Source organism: Dendropsophus ebraccatus, chromosome 2, assembly GCF_027789765.1.
Source record: "Dendropsophus ebraccatus isolate aDenEbr1 chromosome 2, aDenEbr1.pat, whole genome shotgun sequence".
Taxonomy (NCBI): Eukaryota; Metazoa; Chordata; class Amphibia; order Anura; family Hylidae; genus Dendropsophus; species Dendropsophus ebraccatus.
In genome coordinates, this window is record NC_091455.1 from 95,661,644 (window position 1) to 95,685,420 (window position 23,777).

At 46.5% G+C, this 23,777-nt stretch overlaps 1 protein-coding gene across 2 annotated transcripts; it reads right to left on the reverse strand.

Annotated features, from left to right (window-relative positions):
* Positions 1-407: 407 nt before the first annotated feature.
* On the reverse strand, positions 408-23,250 carry PAK1IP1 (PAK1 interacting protein 1). 2 transcript variants are annotated; one of them, XM_069960181.1, is made up of 10 exons: positions 23,127-23,250; positions 17,145-17,307; positions 9,275-9,395; positions 7,964-8,038; positions 7,621-7,673; positions 6,753-6,898; positions 2,385-2,482; positions 2,195-2,294; positions 1,179-1,302; positions 408-655 (listed from the first exon to the last, which is right to left on the reverse strand). In XM_069960181.1, exons 1-10 carry the CDS (start codon positions 23,202-23,204, stop codon positions 501-503), a joined length of 1,113 nt encoding a protein of 370 aa, XP_069816282.1. In that variant the 5' UTR covers positions 23,205-23,250; the 3' UTR covers positions 408-500. The 2 variants fall into 2 exon arrangements, with proteins under 2 accessions (XP_069816282.1, XP_069816283.1); XM_069960182.1 differs by having other exon boundaries at positions 23,132-23,222.
* Positions 23,251-23,777: the final 527 nt, after the last annotated feature.

Sequence of the window (23,777 nt, forward strand, 5' to 3'; positions counted from 1 at the left end):
TAGACTTTGTAAAAATTAATATTTTTATCAATATTTGGCTGCAGAGGACATATCGGGATCCAGGGGCATATCATGCTTACCTTTATGAAGTGCATGGGGGGTCTCCTGAGACTCAGGGCTGTGGCTGCAGCAGAGGATGATGGCAGGGGGGACACTGAGCATTCCCCTGACATCATCCTCTCCAGCAGCCACAGCCCGCACAGCTCTGGGAGTTGGGTCGTGACATCACCATGTTATCCAGGAAGTGAAGCCTTGATGCAGTAGTAAGTGCAGGGAAAAAAAGCACTTTATAAGCATTTCCTGTAATAAGTGTATATTGGTAATTTGTATAACTTTTAAGGGGCAATACAATACTTTAATAAAACTTTTCGCCAGACTTCTCCTTTAATGAAAGAAAAACAATATAATTTATCACAAAATATCTTTTACTGTTGATCTGTATGCACTGTATCACCACTATTTCATTGGGAAAGAGAATAAACCCCATTGACATTTAAGGCTCAGTCCTTATTTTTTTTCTTCTTCAGTTTTTGTTTCGCTGTAAGTTTCCTCTTCTTGGGCACCACCTGGTCCTCACTTTGTTGCTCTGGGCTTGTTTTCTCAGTTCGCTCTTTGGTGACCTCTCTTTTCTTCTTGGGGCTTTCTGATTCTTTTTCTGGAAATCAAACAAGATACAGAGTAAATAAGCAGACTGCATTAACAAACCATCAGGTGTGAAATGTGATGCATTGATAATGACGGCCTGCTGTATTTCTGTGATTCTATGTTTCTGTATGGCCCGTGGAGATACGCTCTAAATCTTAGGGGGTTCCTTTTCATGGTGTGCGGGATGCACAGCTGCACGGAATGACAGCCAGAGGCATCAGGGAAAGGTCACAAGTGGTTTCTAACTGGCCCCTGATTCCATAACCAGAGTAAACAGGAAGTGATACTTGACCACCAGGGGTCCAATATGATACAAGAGCTACTGAGAAACTTTGAGAACAAGATCCAATATGTCTAGAGAAAACCAGTTTAGCGATTAATAGATTAACTCATTAACGGGCATAAAAAGTTTACCATGTAATAATAGAAGTGAACAGTGCCTTACTACAGAAATACATATTTCCTTCATAAAAATGCAGACCCAGGTCACACAACAGTGAAGTATCATAGAAGAAAAAACTATTTCAGCTTACCAGATGCAGCTTCCGAGCCTGGATTTTCTGCCCTGTTCTCATTGACTCCAGGATGCCATACTGAAAGACACGTAAGCCTGGCTGATGTGCTAACTTCACAAAGCAATGTAGGTGCTGTATTCACCTATTAAAAAAGTAAATAATTTTTTATGAAATATGCACATAAACATACACACTGTGAATGCATACAGGACAACTTTATTGCTCAAATTATTACCCATATAACTAAAAAACACCTACTGACTTTCCCCTATACTCAAATTTTAGTCGTCAACGATGCTGATCCATGTGAATTTATCATTTAAAATGATACTGTATCCACCAACCCACTCCCCAAAAACCGCTGATACCATCTATTTAATGAGAGTGAGTCCTTCCCGTTTGTGTCTTAAAATGCGCCTGGTGCCTTGGTTTGGGTAAAAAAATCACGAGTGGGCACTGGGCAGCATGGGGAGGAAGGCTCATAAGAAGGCAGCACGGGGAGGGAGGCAGGCAGATGGAAACAGGATTGATGGTAACTAAATAGTTCACCTGCTGCATGGGAGGAGGCTGGGAACGGGGGAGATTGCACTACCTGTATTTCTGCATATACTTCTATACCTCTATATATACTGCACCCCCTGCTGGACCCTTCAGGTCAGGTCGTGATGTCACTTTTTGGGGGGGGAGAAATTGAAGCTGAATTGAGGAAAACAGCACTATGGGGGAGATTTATCAAACATGGTGTAAAGTAAAACTGGCTCAGTGGCCCCTAGCAACCAATCAGATTCCACCTTTCATTTTCCATAGAGTCTGTGAGGAATGAAAGGTAATCCGATTGGTTGCTAGGGGCAACTGAGCCAGTTTCACGTTTGATAAATCTCCCCCTATATGTGCATTTCCCATAATTAGTTTACATTAGGAATTTAACTTTGCGTACCTAATAACAAAAACATTTATTTTGCCCAGAGTTCTCCTTTAATAAATACAACATAGGCCAAAAAGAAAAAAAAAGTGCATCTGGGCTTCCTTCTCACCTTATTCAAATCTAAGCTCCACATCTTAACATAACCGTCACTTGATGAAGACACAATAATAGGAGATCCTTTACATTCAAAAAAGTGGATGCTTTTCACTCTGTTAAAAAAGGGGAAAAATTATTATTGAGAAAGTAGGACAGAAATTATGATAAAAACATAATTAAAAAAACAACCACCTGAAGCTTACCTGGTTTCATGAGCCTTAAACTCAGAGAGGCATTTTTGGGAGTCAGTGTGATAGAGCCTGATAAGGTCATCATCTCCAGCCACAGCGAGGAGGCTATCCTGTAGAGTAATCATCAGAGGCAAGTTACATTATTGCTTGTATCCTAGCTGAAAGCTTTCTAAAGCAAAACCGTTTAAAAGCTTCATAGTAAATCATTTATGGAACGTCATGGATCAAAGCTGCTGAAATATGCAGACAGAATTTCAAAGTGCTCCTATTATGTGCACATATAAACCTAAATGATGAGGAAAGTATGAATGTCAAATAGTTCACTCTCATACATACATCTCATAAAAGGAGCACAGCAGACAAATAGTATAAGGCTGTCGGCATATAAAGTAAATACTAATGGCTAGCTAATCCTTTATGTAGTTACACTATGCCTTATCAATTAAAAAACCAAACAACACATATGCTAGGTTTGTACACAGCCCAGGGGACTCGCAATAGCAAGTTAAGCAGGCTCCCAGGGTGGGTATAACCCCTTTACTGCCAGGGTTTATGGACATTTTGCACCAATGAGAGCCAAGACACTGCTGACAAACCAAGATTACAAAATGAAATCTTGATGAACAGCTATGAAGGAATTCAGCACTCACCATTCAGGTAAAAAAATGTCTGTGTATATCAAAAACCAGTTTTTAATAAATTGTACAACGAACGTCGAGTGCTGCAGTACTTCATCTGTATATCAGATGGTGAATGACTAAGTGTGAACGGACAATCCTGTTGTGTGAACTAAGATGTTAAAGCGACTCTGTACCCACAATCTGACCCCCCCCAAACCGCTTGTACCTTCAGATAGCTGCTTTTAATCTAAGATCTGTCCTGCGGTCCGTTCGGCAGGTGATGCAGTTATTGTTCTAAAAAAATACTTTTAAACTTGCTCCAGGCAGATTGCCTCCTATTCCCCACCTGTGGCAGCCCGGCACATGGGCTGGATCATTAAGTACTAGAGATGAGCGAACCTAGAGCATACTCGAGTCGATCCGAACCCGAACTTTTAGCATTTGATTAGAGGTGGCTGCTAAAGTTGGATAAAGCCCTAAGGCTATGTGGAAAACATGGATATAGTCATTGGCTGTATCCATGTTTTCTAGACAACCTTAGAGCATTATCCAACTTCAGTAGCCCCCGCTAATCAAATGCCGATCGCTCGGGTTCGGATGGACTTGAACCCAAACCCGGTTTGCTCATCTCTATTAAGGACCTGTGCTATGTTCAGCATGTAGAAAATGTTTCAGTGGCATTCCTAATGATGAAGAGGGTGGGAAGGAGGGACGGAGGGGTGGTGCAAAGTTAGGGCACAGATACTCCCACTTGGCACAGGGCTTTAAGTTTAAAAGTATTTTTTTAGGACAATAACTGCATCACCTGCCGAACAGACCACAGGACAGATCTTGGATTAAAAGCAGCTATCCGAAGGTACAAGTGGTTTGGGGGGGGTCAGATTGTGGGTACAGAGTCGCTTTAAATACTAAGGGAGCAGTGTGAGCAAAAAAAAAGGCTTTTTTTAAAACATATTTTATGTGAATTAGGGCACTTGTACAGGTCCCCACTATTCTTACCCACCCCAGCCAGATAATAATGTATGACCAACCTCTAGAATACCCCTTTAGTATCTTCAGCAAATTGTGCTACAGTAGCTCTTCTGTGTTATCGGACTGATGGAGTTTTCAGTCCAGTTTCATAAATGACTCTTAGTTGCTCATTACAATGTTATGTGCTTTTTCATTATGGGAAGACTTTTACTCATCACAATTTAGCCCTTGCTAAAGTTGCTAAGACTTTCATTGCCTAGTGCTTCTGCTTCTAATTCATTAGCTTCCTTGTGGAAAAACAATGGATATTGGCATGTCAAAGTGTCCTTGTAAAAATAAAATATATAATAATAATAATAATATTATTATAATATATATATACACACACACATATATATCTCTATCCATCTATCTATATTTTAAAAGGTCAACAAAGTGTCCGTACCCCCACCATTCCCTAAAATGAGCTGAAAGAAGTGTGTGGTTATTCATGTTAGGCCACATATCCTCCGTGAGAGCACCTGCCCCCTCCTCGACTTTTACAGACCTGTTCTTCTCACTAAGGCTGGGTTCACACTGCGTTTTTGCAATTCGTTTAACGGACAAAAAAAAAAAAATAGTGTCAGCAACGTTTTTGTGTCCGTCAAAAAAAAACAAAAAACGGATCCGTTTGGATTTGTTTCTTTTTATAATGTAAGTCAATGGAAAAAACGGATCAAAACGGATGCACACAACTGCATCCGTTTTTGCAATCCGTTTTTCAACCGTTTTTTTCAAATACGGATGAAAAAAAACAGATGAAAAAAACGCAGTGTGAACCCAGCCTAAGCTGCAGTCTGGGGTCCTGCTCTTTCCCCTGTGCTGTCTCGAGGTCTCACCGTTCTCCCCTCACCTCCTGTCCATACAGAGGTGGGGGAGGGGGCGGAGAGCGCGGTGCCGGTGAGAAGGAGGACAACAGAGAAGCTGCAGGTGCTGGGAAGATGTAAGGAGATCCCTCAGGAAATGTAAGTGTCTGCTTGGGAGAGTGTGTGTGAGAGTGAATTAATGTGTGTGTGTGTGTGTGTGTGTGTGTATCTATGTATGTATGTATGTATGTATGTATGTATGTGTGTCCCAGTGCATCCCAGTGCATGCTGGGAGTTGTAGTGTTGTCACAGGTTAGCAGTCAGCCTATGACAACACTACAACTCCCAGCATGTACTGACAGCCTATGACAACACTACAAATCCCAGCATGTACTGACAGTGCATGCTGGGAGTTGTACTGTCGTCACAGGTTGTCAGTACATGCTGAGAATTGTAGTGTTGTCACAGGTTGTCAGTACATGCTGGGAGTTGTAGTGTTGTCATAGGCTGTCAGTGCATGCTGGGAGTTGTGTTGTTGCAGGTTAGCTGTCAGTACATGCTGGGAGTTGTAGTGTTGTCACAGGCTGACAGCTAACCTGCGACAACACTACAACTCCCAGCATGTACTGACACTCATCTATACCTGTACTACTACACCCCTTATCTATACCTGAACTATTACACCCCTTATTTATACCTGAACTACTACACCCCTCATCCACTATACTTCCACTACTACACCTTATCCACTATACCCCCACTACTACACCCCTCATCCACTATACCTCCACTACTACACCCTACCTAGATGAGGCACAAAAAAGACCTCCTATACTATATGGGGGCACATATTTGGCAAACCTATTTATAACCTCTTTATGGGGTGCTTTGGGGGCTTGTCTACTTAATGGGGGCACAGGGGGAGCACTGGTACAGTGGGAAGCAATACAGTTGCTGTGTCAAACCTTCCCCACTGCTGTGTGAGCCTGTGTCTCACTAAAAAACATTTTTATCCCAAGAAGGTGGGTCTGTGACAATGTCTGTGCTCTATTCTGCTGATTCTGATAACGCTGGGTTCAGGGGGGGCGCCATTTGCCCTCTCTGCCTAGGGCACCAAAACAGCTTGTCCCGGTCTGTGAATCTGATCCATAGCACATCTGTGAACGAACAGTATTCACAGAATGTGCGAGTGTCTCTACTCTGTCTCTATGCTTTTCTCATCTCATGGTACAAGATGAGTTCCTTAAACTTATAACTGAGCTTGTCTAATGCTATAGAAATTGCAGCGAGCTGAGCAGAGAAACGCTAAACAGTGTGCTTCTCCCATCTCATTTTAGAGATTGGTTGGAGTCTAAACACTCACACACAGACTTATGAAAACCTCTGACATATCCGTGTGACAGGTACACTTAACTTTCAAGAGCGGACTGTTCAATTGCTACTATATAAAAAACTCCTTGACAAGTGTCATTGTCATGGCATAATCCATGGTCTTAACTTTACCTGTCAGTGATTTTAATGTGATCTGTGGATGTTTATATTGGGATCTGGGGAGACTGCTTTAAAGGGGTACTCTGGGCAGGAGGCCTTTTTTCAGTATTGCTGGGGAGGGGGTGGATGAATACAATGACGCCCACTTACCTCCTCGGGTCCAGCTCTGTAGCTCACATCATGCTGCTTCTTTTCCCCCATTGACAGGCCCATCTGAAATGTGAGCAGCTGGAGAACGGGTGACAGGAGCAGCGTGACGAGGGCCCAAGCGCTAGAGCCAGGGAGGCAAAAGGACGTCATTGTCTTCAACCACCCCCTCTCTGGCGATATTGGAAAAAAAGCCTCCTGTCTGGAGTACCCCTTTAAGTAGAACATCATGAGATGAAAGCTATGTTACCAGGGAAAGTAATGATAGATTAGAAACCAATAGACTAAGTATTCTAAAAGCTCACAGTAATGAATTGTACTGAAGATATCCTCTTCGGATTCTTGACTGTACCAATAACTGATGCAGTTTCAAGTCTGTACACATCTGCCTTGTCATGTATCACCACAACATATTTCTCTCCGCTAGGAGACCACTTGACTATATGTGCATCTATAAGAGAGAAAAGTTCCATTATGATAAAGTAATTTCAGAGGTGAGATTACAGGGGTTTTCTTGCCGAAAAAAAATAAAATGAGCATTAAAAGGGAAACTGTAACAAAAAACACACACTATAACTTGCTGTTATGTTTTTATAGAACACAGGATGAAGAGACTGAAGGCAGTTTTCTTACCCTCATCCTCAGTGTCATTTTTGTAAAAATCTTTGTTTTTGTTTAATAAGTAAATTAGGCAGTTTGGGCACTGAGGGCAGGACCGCACCCTCGGTGCACTGATCACCACCCAAACATCTTGCAGTACTTAACATGTGGATTCACACAGTGGAAAATATCCTTGTAGCTTTTAATACCTGTAAAATGCAAAATCTACAGTAAAATGTTACGCATGCAATTTCTGCAGTAAGTCCACAGAAAAGGTATGCCGAGATGTGGCGTAAATGATGAAGATTTTTTGCACATAATTTCCATGCAGGAAACCTTCAGCACTTACTGTCCCAACAAGGTGGATGAGATATTGACAATCCATATATAGCAAAGTCAAAGGCTGTGTTAAAGGGGTAACATTAATTAAATATTTATAGTATAGTAATAAATGTGTAACCACTAGGGGCCACACTGTTCACTAGAAAGAGGGGCACTAACTCACTAACTGGACCCAACATTGTGTACACTCTCCAGTAGGAAGGATCACATCAATGAGCTTCAAAAACTTACTTTGCTTTATGTTTTTAATAAAAGCCGAACGACCATCAACAAGGTTCCAGGTTCTATAGAAGGAAAACAAGATGCAATTTAGCTGACCTATATTTTATATTTAATGCCCCCACCTTTTGTTCCTCTCCCAACATAGAATATCCCTTTACATTTAGGACAGCAACCATAAGCAAAAACATTCAAATGTAGTAATGTAAACGAAGTTTCACTGGTGATGCTGCCAAGCTGTGATAGCACACAAATATCCTGAAAACAGTGTGGAACAGAAACAAAGGTTTTCAGAATTTACAGATTTTAGATAAGATTTCTTTCAAAACGCATTTTTTGTACAGGACATGCTCACCTTAAGGTTTTATCAGTGCCGACAGATAATGCTAGTTTTCCAGATGGATGGATGGAAAGAGATAAAACATGACCCCTGCAGAAAATTAAAAAGCATCATATTTTCAAATGATCTGACTCCATTGACAGCTTCAGTGCATAGATTTGTTAAAACCATAAAATAATCCTGATATACTTCTGGAGGCCAAGCCCACCGCAGATGTAGTTGGTGGAAATAGTGATGGAAAATTACTGCCAGACCTCTTTGTTCTCAGAGAGATAAGCCACCGACAGAGCAGTCTGGTTATGGCTTACCCTTTCCCAGAGGCCATACTGAATATTCATGTGTATGGGAAGGACAGGAGATAACTGACAATATGATGGGAAGCACTTAAAGGGCTTGTCCAGGATTTGGAAAAACACAGCTACTTTCCTGCAAAACAGCACACCCCTGTCCCCAGGTTGTGTGTGGTATTGCATTATAGCTCCCTTCACTTCAATGAAAAAATGTAAAAAAAAACGCACCCTAACTGAGGACAGGAGAGGTCCTGTTTAGAGATGAGCGCAACCCAAACATGCTTGAGTCCAAGGGGCTGAAGTTGGATGTAGCCCTAGGAAGTCCTGGAAAACATAGATGTAGGCCATAGGCTGTATCCATGTTATCCCAGACTCCCTAGGGCTGCATTCAACAGTATTCAAATGCCAAATGATTGGACTCAAGCATGCTGAAGAAAACACAGTAAGAAATGGCATTGCTAGAGGTCAAGGAAATAGTCAGCTCTGCCTCCTTGATATTATTCATGGCCAGAATAAAGACATTTTATTAAAATGTACATAAAAACACAGGCAACAAAGTATATTCTGAAAACTTTTATTAATATCTATCAGCAGTGCCACCATCTCGGCAGGTGGTCAGGGTGTGATAGACAATTTCATACTAAAGACGACATGTGTACTGACTAGAGATGAGCGAACCTCAAGCACGCATAGGTTTGTCCAACCCCAAACTTGCGCCATCTGCGTTCTTGGATGCAGCCCTAGGGAGCCTATGGCTGTATCCATGTTTACCAGGCAGCCTTGGGGCTGCATCCAACATCTTCAGCTACCAGTAATCAAATGCCGAGAGTCTGGGGTTGGACAAACCCATGCAGGCTTGAGGTTCGCTCATCTCTAGCGCTGACACTTACCCAGCACATAGAGATAAATGATGCATCTGTGTTCCAAACATTCAGAACAAGTCACAACTCATCACCTGAAAGTATAGGAAGGACAGATATCCAGGAAAAGGGGGCTGACAAGCACGGTCCCTAATCGTACACAAAATCCTACTTACTTGTGAGCCTTAAAGGTCTGCTGGCATTCCCATTTCTTGGTGTTCCACACACACATCAATCCATCTTCAGCTCCACTTAACAGGTGGGTATTACCAAAGAACTCCAGGCATGTGATGCTACCTAGTGTACAAAACAAGCAGGGGGATGTAACATTTGTCACTTTCACACACTTTACCTTACTCCACTTAATTGAACAAAATGTATCAAATTGTCTCTTAATATATGCTAAATTTGTGCTATTTTTTTGTGCAAAAACTGAGCAACTTTAAAATTGTCGCATTTAGTAACTATGGGGGAGATTTATCATGGTGTAAAGTGAAACTGGCTCAGTTGCCCCTAGCAACCAAACAGATTCCACTTTGCATTCCTCACAGACTCTTTGGAAAATGAAAGGTGGGATATGATTGGTTGCTAGGGGCAACTGAGCCAGTTTCACTTTACACCATGTTTGATAAATCTCCCCCCAAGTGACTACAAATTCACTAAATTAAACCATGACCCATTTACACTGAAGCACTTTGAGCAGAGGATGCACAAATGTGACTAAAACAGAGAAAAGTCATTTATCAATGAACAAAATGGAGCTTTACGTCAGAAAACTGACAAAAAAGGCTTGATAAATTCATCCCAATATGTGAATGGTATTCAAGATTTCCAACCTCAGATACTTAAGAATAATGGAATTCAACCATAACATCAGCTTTGATCAATAGCTAAGACATGAGCTACATGATATTACATCAGCTCTCAGGAGCAAAGTCCCAGGAAAATAAGACCACCAATATAAGACTGGTTAGAGAGAGATACAGTGTTTTATCAGCTAAAACCAGAAATGGATCCAGCAGGGAATCATCCTTCCTTTACATTTCTCATTCACGCCAAGCAGCTACTAGAGACAACAGACTACTGCTATTAGTTGGAATTGGCCGATGCTTGCTTTCAGTGAATAGAAACTTTAAAATACATCTTTGGGAGACAAATTATTCCAGTCATGCGTTATTAACTCAGGTGTACATCTCTAGGGGCTGTCTCTTTGCCTGTATTACCAGGTAAAACCTTAGGCACTTAAAAGGACACCTACCATGACTATACAAAAACATTTATGGAACAATAGTTGCCGAAAAATTATACATAAAAATACGTTTTTTGTTTGTGTGGTGGTGTTAAAAAGGTAGTACTGCATAAGGAATAGACAATTACCCCTTTACATCAGCAATCTGTATATACAGTATATGTTCCTACTGCCAATTGCCCTGTGCTATAGGAATGTATATATACGTGTGTGTGTGTGGGGGGGCTATTAATGTGTGTGCGCCTGCTTCAATGTGAAAGGACCCGCACACATTAGTGTCCAAGGAGCCGGGCATAATGACAGGCAGCCGTGATTATGCAGCTGCCTGCCATTAACCCCTTTAACGCTGCAAAGTAGCCAGTGACAGGATAAGTACCTGTCACTGACTGATCAATTTCCCTGAAGGGCAGAGGAAAAATACTTACCTCCATCCTGTTGCCGGCAATCTTCTCATAGAGTCTGCCCTCAGGCTCACTATGTGCACAGGGCCAATAATATTGATCAATGCTATGCAATGGCATAGCACTGATCAGTATACACAATATAATAATTGGATATATAAGTCCCCTAGGGGGCTGATAAATGGTAGGGGAAAAAAAAAAAGTTTTTTTAAAAATATTAAACAACCCCTCGCCGATTAAATCCCCCCCCCCTTTCACATTATACAAATAAAAATGTGTAAAACATTTTTTTTTAAAGATTTGGTATTATAGCATGCAGAATTATCTGCTCTAATAAAATGTAACAATATTGTCCCCACACAATTAATGTTGTAAACTGTAAGAGGAGGAAAACACACCAGGATTGCAGATTTTTTAAATTATTTAAGAGGATTTTTTTTAATATATATAAAAAGTGATCAAAGTTTCTCTTTTACACTAATATGATACCAACAAAAACTATATATCATGGTGCAAAATAAGACGCCCAACTAGCCCTGTAGGTGAAAAAATAAAAGCGTTATGCCTCTAAGAAAGCAATATTTATTTTTTTTTGCTAATAACGATGGGTGTAGTAGTAGAGGCATAGTGGATTATGGGTGGAGTAACAGTAGAGGCATAGAAGATGGGTGCAGTAGTAGATAAAGGGAGTAGAAGTACCAGTAGTGGGAGAAGTAGTAGCATTAGTAGTCGGAGTAGTAGTATCAGGAATAAGAGTAGTAGTAGCAATAGTAATGAAAATAGCAGTACCAGGCATGGGGGTAGTAGTAACAAAAGTAATGGGAGTAGTAGTTTTTGGACAGGTGGTAGTAGTAGCCACAGTAGTGGGAGAAGTATTGTGTAGTACTATCAGAAGTGGGGGTAGTAGTAACCATAGTAATGGGAGTAGTAGTATCAGTAGTCGGGGTAGTAGTAGCCATAGTAATGGTAGTAGTAATAGTAGTAGTATCAGCAGTGGTGGTAGAAGTAGCCATAGTAATTGGAGTAGAAGTAGTATCAGCAGTGAGGGTAGTAGTATTAACATTGGGGGCAGTAGTAGCCATAATAATGGGAGTAGTAGCCTTTACTATGGAAAGGACCACTTCAAGGGGTATGCAGGCCTAATGGAAAAAATATGGGCAGAAAGGAGCACTCAAAAGTTAAAGAAAACTGCACGAAAGGTCCTTTTAGATGTCTTGATTAGAGATGAGCGAAATGGGTTCGGGTTCGAGTCGATCCGAACCCAACGTTCGGCATTTGATTAGTGGAGGCTGCTGAACTTGGATAAAGCTCTAAGGTTGTCTGGAAAACATGGATACAGCCAATGACTATATCCATGTTTTCCACATAGCCTTAGGGGCTTTATCCAAGTTCAGCAGCCCCCGCTAATCAAATGCTGAAAGTTCGGGTTCGGATGGACTCGAGCATGCTCGAGGTTCGCTCATCTCTAGTCTTGATATGTTGCAGTCTATGGATGCAAATAATTATGATAGTGCTGGCGGGCCACACAAACAATCACTGGATTGTTTGTGCCACACATGCCATTTACCTCCACTGTGCTGTGTCCTAATAATTTGTTCTGGTGCAGGGGGGAGGGGGGGGGGGGGGGGGTTACACCATTCCCAGGGTAGTATGTTTTATTGATTGAATACATTTATGGAATACTTTGGGGAGCAAGTGTCCTTGCTCCCCAAAGTATTCCATAAATGTATTTAATCAATACATTTGGAGGGCACATTTGGTGCTGGACACATTTATACTGTACTACTACTCCCATCATCTGCTCATAGTATGAGCAGATGATGGGGGGAGTAGTTCCAGGGCCATCCCCATCACCTGTACATCCCTGTCGCCGCTGAAGCTCTTCTGTTCACATGCCCTGCCGGGGACTGACTGCAGAGCTCACAGCTGCCCCAGCCTACTGCCGATTCATTCCCTGATGTCACCCCTGGCAGCTCGGGTGACATCAGGAAACAGTTGGCAGGAGGCTGGGGCACAGTGAGGTCACAAATCAATTGTAATTCCTATGGATTGTCCAGCAGGGGGCGCACTATACATAGAAGTCAATGGTACTCATTGACTTCTGTATGAAGTGGGCCTCTGCTGGACACTCCATAGGAATTACAACTGATGACATGGTGACTGGTGACACCGTTTTTGACAGAATTCTAACACTCCATGATCTACTAATTTAAGGGAAATAGTCCTATATGTGCATTTCCTATAATTAATGTACATTAGAAATTTGTCTAACTTTCCATAAGTAATAACATATTAAAAAATACTTTTGGCCAGAGCTGTCCTTTAATCTTTATCATTCCCTTCCTGTCTCCCAGATGAGCCCCTTTCTTATGGGAGTATCCCAGACGTCTGACATTCATGGCTGGCAGCCTCTCTCCAGACCACTGTACCCCAGTTTCTTGGGGTCGTAAATACAAAGCCTAAGGGGCTAAGAGGTAGGAGTCCTACCTAAAAACTTAGGCTAACCATCTAAAATGTATTGGTACTGTATTACATGAGGCAGCATCCTTCATATTTTTCATTCTTTTCCCTCCATACACATCATACAGTTACACTGATATCAGCAGCATTAAATATGATGCAGATCCTGTTTATGTAAATTGACCCTTAAAAGGGTTGTCCAGCAAAAATCATTCTTTCAAATCAACTGGTTTCAGAAAGTTATATAGCTTTGTAATTAACTTCTTTTTAAAAATCTCAACTCTTCTGGTACTTATCAGCTGCTGTATGTCCTGGTGGTGTATTCTTTTGAGTCTGACACAGAGATCTCTGCTGACATCTTTCCAGTTCTGGACAGTTCCTGTCTCAGACAAAGGTTTCCTATGGGAACTTGCTGCTGTTCTGGAGAGTTCCTGTCTCAGCCGGAGATGTCAGCAGAGAGCACTGTGTCAGAAAATAACAATTCCTGCAGAACATACAGCAGCTGATAAGTATGGGAAGACGTCATAATTTTAATAAGAATTTAATTACAAATCTATATAACTTTCTAAACCCAATTATTTTCGCCGGATAACTCATTTAAAGTGAATGTACCATCAGGTACTGTACATCGTTTTAAGATTTTTACACCTATAGTGGCGCCAGCGCGGGGAAGCCGATGCTGTGGGCCCTTCTCCAGTGCTTCAGGCTGAATCAGTGCCCGGGAATAGACTGGCGCTGAGCGCAGGAACCGGGCCGCAGTTCAAAAGAAGGACCGGTGCCAGTCTATTGATGTAAAAATCTTAAAGCTATATACCTGATGGTACATTCACTTTAAGGGAACCAATCAGCACATTTGTGCTGATTAACCCCTTAAGGTCAATGCCAATTTTCGTTTTTGCGCTTTTGTTTTTTCTACTTTATGTTTTAAAGGCCATAGCACTTGCATTTTTTCACCTAGAAACCCACATGAGCCCTTATTTTTTGCGTCACTAGTTGTACTTTGCAATGACAGGCTGAATTTTTGCATAAAGTACACTGCAAAACCCCCAAAAAATTAAATGTGGGGAAATTGAAAAAACGCATTTCTTTTATTTGGAGGGTATGTGTTTCTACGCTGTAAACCCTGGGGTACAACTGATATGTTATGCATGTTCATCAAGTCGTTACGATTACAACGATATGTAATATGTATAACTTTTCTTATATCTGATGACCTGTAAAAAATTCAAACCATTGTTAAATATATGTTCCTTAAAATCGCTCTATTCCCAGGCTTATAGCGCTTTTATCCTTTGGTCTATGGGGCAGGTGTCAGGTGTCATTTTTTGCGCGATGATGTGTTCTTTCTATCGGTACCTTGATTGCGCATATGCGACTTTTTGATCACTTTTTATAAAAAAATTTCTGGATTTAATGCGACCAAAAATGCGCAATTTGGCACTTTGGGATTTTTTTGCACTGACACCGTTTACCGTGCGAGATCAGGAATGTGGTTAATTAATAGTTCGGGCGATTACGCGCGCGGCAATACCAAACATGTTTGTTTATTTATAAAATGGGAAAAGGGGGTGATTTGGACTTCTATTAGGGGAGGGGGCTTTTTATTAATAAAAACACTTTTTTTTACTTTTATTTTTACTGTAAGTAGAAGTCCCCCTGGGGGACTTGTATACACACAGCATTGATCTCTCATAGAGATCAATGCTGTGTATATACACAGCAAAGATCATTGTACTCTGTGATAGATTGCTGTGGCCTGCAATCTATTGCCAAGCCCGGCCAGAAGACCAGATTTCCCCCCGCGATCGCATCGCAGGGGGGAGATCCGACCCACTAGACACCAGGGACGTGCAGTACAAAGCCCTTCAATGCAGCTGTCAGGTTAGACAGCTGCATTGAAGTGCTTAAAGGACAACTCTGACGAAATTTTTTTTTAGCTTATTTAACACACATTACAAAGTTATATAACTTTGTAATGTGGTTAAATACCCGGTCTGGCCCTCTTCTCCCACTTTCGGACCCCCGCCCCCCCGCCCGGAAGTTAAAGAATGTATACATTACCTATTACGATCGTCATGGTCCTCTTCTCCCTGGCGGCATCTGGTGACGACGACGTCAGAGCCGGGGGGCGGTCCGGGTCTTCTTACTTCTCGGCGTCTTCATAGAGAGTGAATGGGACAGAAAAGGCTGCTGGTGCACATGCGCACCAGCAGCCTTTTCATTGGCTAGAGCGCATCACATGGCTTCCAGCTTGTTCAGCCCTGATTGGCTGAGGTTGCTGGAAGCCATGTGATGCGCTACAGCCAATGAAAAGGCTGCCGGTGCGCAAGCGCACTGGCAGCCTTTTCCATCCCCAGGACCCGGAAGTCAGAGACATCGCTGGACGGCGGTGACGGTGAGGCGGGCGAATGGAGTGGCGATTGTCACCGGAGGGATGGCGAGTATGGTGTCTGTGTGTGTCTGTGTACCAGGTACGTCATGGGACGCTAAGGGGTTAAGCTCGCAGGGACGCTGCACAGATCTTGCAGACATGTCCAGGGATGCTTGCTCGGTAGCTTTATATCCCAGTAAAATGTTGTATAATCCAGTGCCCGGTGCATAGGGCCGTGAACGAGTTATTTGGGCTGCGACTAGTCATGGCTCTCTGCCTGTCAGCACGCTCTACACATTGCTCACATAATAGGAAACTGGAAAATGTCAGTTGTCTGCTGTCAGTTTCCATTTAAAGGGGTAGTCCACCCAAAAATTTTTTCTTTCAAATCAACTGGTGCCATAAAGTGCCAGAGATTTGTAATTCACTTCTATTAAAAAATCTTAAGTCTTCCAGTACTTATTAGCTGCTGTATGTCCAGCAGGAAGTAGTGTTTTCTTTCCTGTCTGACCCAGTGCTCTCTGTTGCCTCCTCTGTCCATGTCAGGAACTGTCCAAAGCAGGAGCAAATCCCCATAGAAAACCCCTCCTGCTCTCCAGACTGGAAATAATACAACTTCCTGTTGGGCATACAGCAGCTGATAAGTACTGGAAGGCTTGAGATTTTTTAATAGAAGTAAATTACAAATCTCTGTCACTTCATGGCAGCAGTTGATTTGAAAGAAAAAAAATTTGGGTGGACTACCCCTTTAAGGCTTAAAGGGGTAGTGCGGCGGTAAAAAATTATTCACAGAATAACACACATTACAAAGTTATACAACTTTGTAATGTATGTTATGTCTGTGAATGGCCCCCTTCCCCGCAGCCGCGTCATCAGCCGCTGAGCCGCGATTGGCCGAGCACAGTTATGCTCAGCCAATCGCTGCTGAGCAGCTGATGACGCGGCAGAGGGCGACCGGCACTCGGGAAGATCGGAGGTGTTCGGCCCGCCGGCCGAAGATGACGTTTGGCACAAGATGGCGGACGGGCGCGACACAGATAAGGTAATTATAATGCACTACACGGGTGGGGGTGGTGGGACACGGGGAAGGGGGCCTTTCACAGACATAACATACATTACAAAGTTGTATAACTTTGTAATGCGTGTTATTCTGTGAATAATTTTTTACCGCCGCACTACCCCTTTAAAGTGTCACTGGCATAATAACTTTCAAAATCTAAACCAAAAGAAGATGTGATAAAAAGCAAGTTTGCTATTTACATTCATTTTTTTTTAGTTATCATGGAAAACACGGCACTTCCTGTTTTCTGACTCTTTGTTTCTCAAAAACCAGGAAACGGTCAGAAAACAGGAAGTGCCGTGTTTCCCAGGCCATCTGTTCGCTCACAGGGAGAAGGCAGTCATGTGATTGATGGACACATTGAGCTGTGATTCTCTGTACTGGCCGGAATAATGAATGTATATTGCAAACTTGCTTTATATCACATCTACTGTTGAGTTAGATTTTGAAAGTTATAACGACAATGACACTTTAAAGCCCCCGAGTAATTAAGTGGTTAACATACCATTGTGATGTAGTAAGGAACCATGCTCCACCTTCTTCTTCATATCATATATCTGAATTGTTTCATCCTTGCTCCCTGTGGCTACAAATCTGTTATTTGTGGCTACCACAGTTAAGGAGGCAGTGTGGGAATGATTGGTGAAATCCACTGTGGCCGACCATTGCTGTTTATAAGAAAAGGAAAGAAAGTCATTATAACGCACAGCCTCCTGGTATTAAAAAACTAAACTATATTTTCACCATCTCTGCAGAATATGCAGGTACAACTGACAGAGCATGCGGCAAACAGATCCATAGGGCCAGGCAGACCCAACACATGGCAAAAGCTAAAGAGCCAGCAGTAAGAGACCAGTGGGGTGTAGGTGATCAGCAACAGGACTATGGGGGCAGCAGTAAGAGGGCAATGGGTGTAGGTGATCAGCAACAGGACTATGGGGGCAGCAAGGGCAGTGGGGTGTAGGTGATCAGCAACAGGACTATGGGGGCAGCAGTAAGAGGCCAGTGGGGTGTAGGTGATCAGCAATAGGACTATGGAGGCAGGAGTAAGAGGGCAATGGGTGTAGGTGATCAGCAACAGGAATATGGGGACAGCAAGGGCAGTGGGGTGTAGGTGATCAGCAACAGGACTATGGGGGCAGCAGTAAGAGGGCAGTGGGGTGTAGGTGATCAGCAACAGGACTATGGGGGCAGCAGTAAGAGGGCAATGGGTGTAGGTGATCAGCAACAGGACTATGGGGGCAGCAGTAAGAGGGCAGTGGGATGTGGGTGATCAGCAACAGGACTATGGGGGGCAGCAGTAAGAGGGCAGTGGGGTGCAGGTGATCAGCAGCAGGACTATGGGGGCAGTGGGGTGCAGGTGATCAGCAGCAGGACTATGGGGGCAGTGGGGTGCAGGTGATCAGCAGCAGGACTATGGTGGCAGTGGGGTGCAGGTGATCAGCAGCAGGACTATGGGGGCAGTGGGGTACAGGTGATCAGCAGCAGGACTATGGGGGCAGTGGGGTGCAGGTGATCAGCAGCAGGACTATGGGGGCAGTGGGGTGCAGGTGATCAGCAGCAGGACTATGGGGGCAGTGGGGTGCAGGTGATCAGCAGCAGGACTATGGGGGCAGTGGGGTGGAGGTGATCAGCAGTAGGACTATGGGGGCAGTGGGGTGCAAGTGATCAGCAGCAGGACTATGGGGGCAGTGGGGTGCAGATGATCAGAAGCAGGACTATGGGGGCAGTGGGTGTAGGTGATCAGCAGCAGGACTATGGGGGCAGTGGGTGTAGGTGATCAGCAGCAGGACTATGGGGGCAGTGGGTGTAGGAGATCAGCAGCAGGACTATGGGGGCAGTGGGTGTAGGTGATCAGCAGCAGGACTATGGGGGCAGTGGGTGTAGGTGATCAGCTGCAGGACTATGGGGGCAGTGGGTGTAGGTGATCAGCAGCAGGACTATGGGGGCAGCAGTAAGAGGCCAGTGGGGTGTAGGTGATCAGCAATAGGACTATGGGGGCAGCAGTAAGGGCAATGGGTGTAGGTGATCAGCAGCAGGACTATGGGGGCAGTGGGGTGCAGGTGATCAGCAGCAGGACTATGGGGGCAGTGGGGTGCAGGTGATCAGCAGCAGGACTATGGGGGCAGTGGGGTGCAGGTGATCAGCAGCAGGACTATAGGGGCAGTGGGGTGCAGGTGATCAGCAGCAGGACTATAGGGGCAGTGGGGTGCAGGTGATCAGCAGCAGGACTATGGGGGCAGCAGTAAGAGGCCAGTGGGGTGTAGGTGATCAGCAATAGGACTATGGGGGCAGCAGTAAGGGCAATGGGTGTAGGTGATCAGCAACAGGACTATGGGGGCAGCAAGGGCAGTGGGGTGTAGGTGATCAGCAACAGGACTATGGGGGCAGCAGTAAGAGGCCAGTGGGGTGTAGGTGATCAGCAATAGGACTATGGAGGCAGGAGTAAGAGGGCAATGGGTGTAGGTGATCAGCAACAGGAATATGGGGACAGCAAGGGCAGTGGGGTGTAGGTGATCAGCAACAGGACTATGGGGGCAGCAGTAAGAGGGCAGTGGGGTGTAGGTGATCAGCAACAGGACTATGGGGGCAGCAGTAAGAGGGCAGTGGGATGTGGGTGATCAGCAACAGGACTATGGGGGCCGTGGGGTGCAGGTGATCAGCAGCAGGACTATGGGGGCAGTGGGGTGCAGGTGATCAGGAGAAGGACTATGGGGGCAGTGGGGTGCAGGTGATCAGCAGCAGGACTATGGGGGCAGTGGGGTGCAGGTGATCAGCAGCAGGACTATGGGGGCAGTGGGGTGCAGGTGATCAGCAGCAGGACTATGGGGGCAGTGGGGTGCAGGTGATCAGCAGCAGGACTATGGGGGCAGTGGGGTGCAGGTGATCAGCAGCAGGACTATGGGGGCAGTGGGGTGCAAGTGATCAGCAGCAGGACTATGGGGGCAGTGGGGTGCAGGTGATCAGCAGCAGGACTATGGGGGCAGTGGGTGTAGGTGATCAGCAGCAGGACTATGGGGGCAGTGGGTGTAGGTGATCAGCTGCAGGACTATGGGGGCAGTGGGTGTAGGTGATCAGCAGCAGGACTATGGGGGCAGTGGGTGTAGGTGATCAGCAGCAGTACTATGGGGGCAGTGGGTGTAGGTGATCAGCAGCAGGACTATGGGGGCAGTGGGGTGCAGGTGATCAGCAGCAGGACTATGGGGGCAGTGGGGTGCAGGTGATCAGCAGCAGGACTATGGGGGCAGTGGGGTGCAGGTGATCAGCAGCAGGACTATGGGGGCAGTGGGGTGCAGGTGATCAGCAGTAGGACTATGGGGGCAGTGGGGTGCAAGTGATCAGCAGCAGGACTATGGGGGCAGTGGGGTGCAGGTGATCAGCAGCAGGACTATGGGGGCAGTGGGTGTAGGTGATCAGCAGCAGGACTATGGGGGCAGTGGGGTGCAGGTGATCAGCAGCAGGACTATGGGGGCAGTGGGGTGCAGGTGATCAGCAGCAGGACTATGGGGGCAGTGGGTGTAGGTGATCAGCAGCAGGACTATGGGGGCAGTGGGTGTAGGTGATCAGCAGCAGGACTATGGGGGCAGTGGGTGTAGGTGATCAGCAGCAGGACTATGGGGGCAGTGGGTGTAGGTGATCAGCAGCAGGACTATGGGGGCAGTGGGAGTAGGTGATCAGCAGCAGGACAATGGGGGCAGTGGGTGTAGGTGATCAGCAGCAGGACTATGGGGGCAGTGGGTGTAGGTGATCAGCAGCAGGACTATGGGGGCAGCAGTAAGAGGGCAGTGGGATGTGGGTGATCAGCAACAGGACTATGGGGGGCAGCAGTAAGAGGGCAGTGGGGTGCAGGTGATCAGCAGCAGGACTATGGGGGCAGTGGGGTGCAGGTGATCAGCAGCAGGACTATGGGGGCAGTGGGGTGCAGGTGATCAGCAGCAGGACTATGGGGGCAGTGGGGTGCAGGTGATCAGCAGCAGGACTATGGGGGCAGTGGGGTGCAGGTGATCAGCAGCAGGACTATGGGGGCAGTGGGGTGCAGGTGATCAGCAGCAGGACTATGGGGGCAGTGGGGTGCAGGTGATCAGCAGCAGGACTATGGGGCAGTGGGGTGCAGGTGATCAGCAGCAGGACTATGGGGGCAGTGGGGTGCAGGTGATCAGCAGCAGGACTATGGGGGCAGTGGGGTGCAAGTGATCAGCAGCAGGACTATGGGGGCAGTGGGGTGCAGGTGATCAGCAGCAGGACTATGGGGGCAGTGGGTGTAGGTGATCAGCTGCAGGACTATGGGGGCAGTGGGTGTAGGTGATCAGCAGCAGGACTATGGGGGCAGTGGGTGTAGGTGATCAGCAGCAGTACTATGGGGCAGTGGGTGTAGGTGATCAGCAGCAGGACTATGGGGGCAGTGGGGTGCAGGTGATCAGCAGCAGGACTATGGGGGCAGTGGGGTGCAGGTGATCAGCAGCAGGACTATGGGGGCAGTGGGGTGCAGGTGATCAGCAGCAGGACTATGGGGGCAGTGGGGTGCAGGTGATCAGCAGTAGGACTATGGGGGCAGTGGGGTGCAAGTGATCAGCAGCAGGACTATGGGGGCAGTGGGGTGCAGGTGATCAGCAGCAGGACTATGGGGGCAGTGGGTGTAGGTGATCAGCAGCAGGACTATGGGGGCAGTGGGGTGCAGGTGATCAGCAGCAGGACTATGGGGGCAGTGGGGTGCAGGTGATCAGCAGCAGGACTATGGGGGCAGTGGGTGTAGGTGATCAGCTGCAGGACTATGGCGGCAGTGGGTGTAGGTGATCAGCAGCAGGACTATGGGGGCAGTGGGTGTAGGTGATCAGCAGCAGGACTATGGGGGCAGTGGGTGTAGGTGATCAGCAGCAGGACTATGGGGGCAGTGGGTGTAGGTGATCAGCAGCAGGACTATGGGGGCAGTGGGTGTAGGTGATCAGCAGCAGGACTATGGGGGCAGTGGGTGTAGGAGATCAGCAGCAGGACTATGGGGGCAGTGGGTGTAGGTGATCAGCAGCAGGACTATGGGGGCAGTGGGTGTAGGTGATCAGCAGCAGGACTATGGGGGCAGTGGGTGTAGGTGATCAGCAGCAGGACTATGGGGGCAGTGGGTGTAGGTGATCAGCAGCAGGACTATGGGGGCAGTGGGTGTAGGTGATCAGCAGCAGGACTATGGGGGCAGTGGGTGTAGGTGATCAGCAGCAGGACTATGGGGGCAGTGGGTGTAGGTGATCAGCAGCAGGACTATGGGGGCAGTGGGTGTAGGTGATCAGCTGCAGGACTATGGGGGCAGTGGGTGTAGGTGATCAGCAGCAGGACTATGGGGGCAGTGGGTGTAGGTGATCAGCTGCAGGACTATGGGGGCAGTGGGTGTAGGTGATCAGCAGCAGGACTATGGGGGCAGTGGGTGTAGGTGATCAGCAGCAGGACTATGGGGGCAGTGGGTGTAGGTGATCAGCAGCAGGACTATGGGGGCAGTGGGTGTAGGTGATCAGCTGCAGGACTATGGGGGCAGTGGGTGTAGGTGATCAGCAGCAGGACTATGGGGGCAGTGGGTGTAGGTGATCAGCTGCAGGACTATGGGGGCAGTGGGTGTAGGTGATCAGCAGCAGGACTATGGGGGCAGCAGTAAGAGGCCAGTGGGGTGTAGGTGATCAGCAATAGGACTATGGGGGCAGCAGTAAGGGCAATGGGTGTAGGTGATCAGCAGCAGGACTATGGGGGCAGTGGGTGTAGGTGATCAGCAGCAGGACTATGGGGGCAGTGGGTGTAGGTGATCAGCAGCAGGACTATGGGGGCAGCAGTAAGAGGCCAGTGGGGTGCAGGTGATCAGCAGCAGGACTATGGGGGCAGTGGGGTGCAGGTGATCAGCAGCAGGACTATGGGGGCAGTGGGGTGCAGGTGATCAGCAGCAGGACTATGGGGGCAGTGGGGTGCAGGTGATCAGCAGCAGGACTATGGGGGCAGTGGGTGTAGGTGATCAGCAGCAGGACTATGGGGGCAGTGGGTGTAGGTGATCAGCAGCAGGACTATGGGGGCAGTGGGTGCAGGTGATCAGCAGCAGGACTATGGGGGCAGTGGGGTGCAGGTGATCAGCAGCAGGACTATGGGGGCAGTGGGTGTAGGTGATCAGCAGCAGGACTATGGGGGCAGTGGGTGTAGGTGATCAGCAGCAGGACTATGGGGGCAGCAGTAAGAGGCCAGTGGGGTGCAGGTGATCAGCAATAGGACTATGGGGGCAGCAGTAAGGGCAATGGGTGTAGGTGATCAGCAGCAGGACTATGGGGGATATGACATATCAATGACAGCTGGAGGAGTGGTGGGTGAGAAGGAGCCGCCGCGCCGAGTCTGTGCTATAGGTTCCAATATGGAAGGATATGATGGTTATCTGGGTTGCTGTGTACACAATGACAGCACGAGCGGTTACCGCATATTCCTAACACAAGTGACAGTATCATCATCCAAGGGGCAGAGCACAAACCTCACCGCCCGGGGTCACTCGGTAACCGAACAAGATCTGCTCGTAGCAACCACACAGCAGCTCGATGTGCTCATCCATGCCGTACACGAACCATGTGCAGCCAAAACACAGCAGCACTTCCTGCCCGGGGTCCTAGCAGCTAACATTAGGTGTCTATGAAGAAGCCTGTTCCGGATTACTTGTTACTGCTTATACGGTCTGCACACGCGGAGCAGTATACATAGTCACTCCATATACACTAGTGTATGACTTTATTTATGTGTATATTTTTAGAAACCATAAACAGGCGCGGTGCGGTCACCTATCCCGAGCAGTGAACGCTGGGGGCCTGTGCGGCTCAGCCATTGGCCGCTTCTGTACAAGAGGATTGCGTGCGCGTGAACAGACAGCGTCATAGCCGTAATGCAGTTAAGGTCGTAAACACTGAGCTCGGCTTGAAGTTGGCGCAAATATGCTGTGTGACTGGCACGTCACTACGGACATTTGGGGCTGTGTTCGTGCAGTGCTGTTTTGCAAATAAATTCTATGTATATTTTACAGGGGTGTGTTCACACAGTACGATTCTTTAGGGATGTACCACATTGTCAAAGTCAGGAGAAAAACTCGATGCAAAACCTCAGAAGTGTTTTCACTATGAAGCGCCGCAGTTTT

Coding starts and splice junctions, on each gene's coding strand:
- PAK1IP1 (XM_069960181.1), bottom strand. CDS start 23,204: ATGGATGAGCACATCGAGCTGCTGTGTGGTTGCTACGAGCAGATCTTG. Junction 9,396..17,144: donor TTCCTTACTACATCACAATG/GTATGTTAACCA, acceptor TTTGTACACTAG/GTAGCATCACATGCCTGGAG. Junction 656..1,178: donor AGGCTCGGAAGCTGCATCTG/GTAAGCTGAAAT, acceptor TTTGATTTCCAG/AAAAAGAATCAGAAAGCCCC.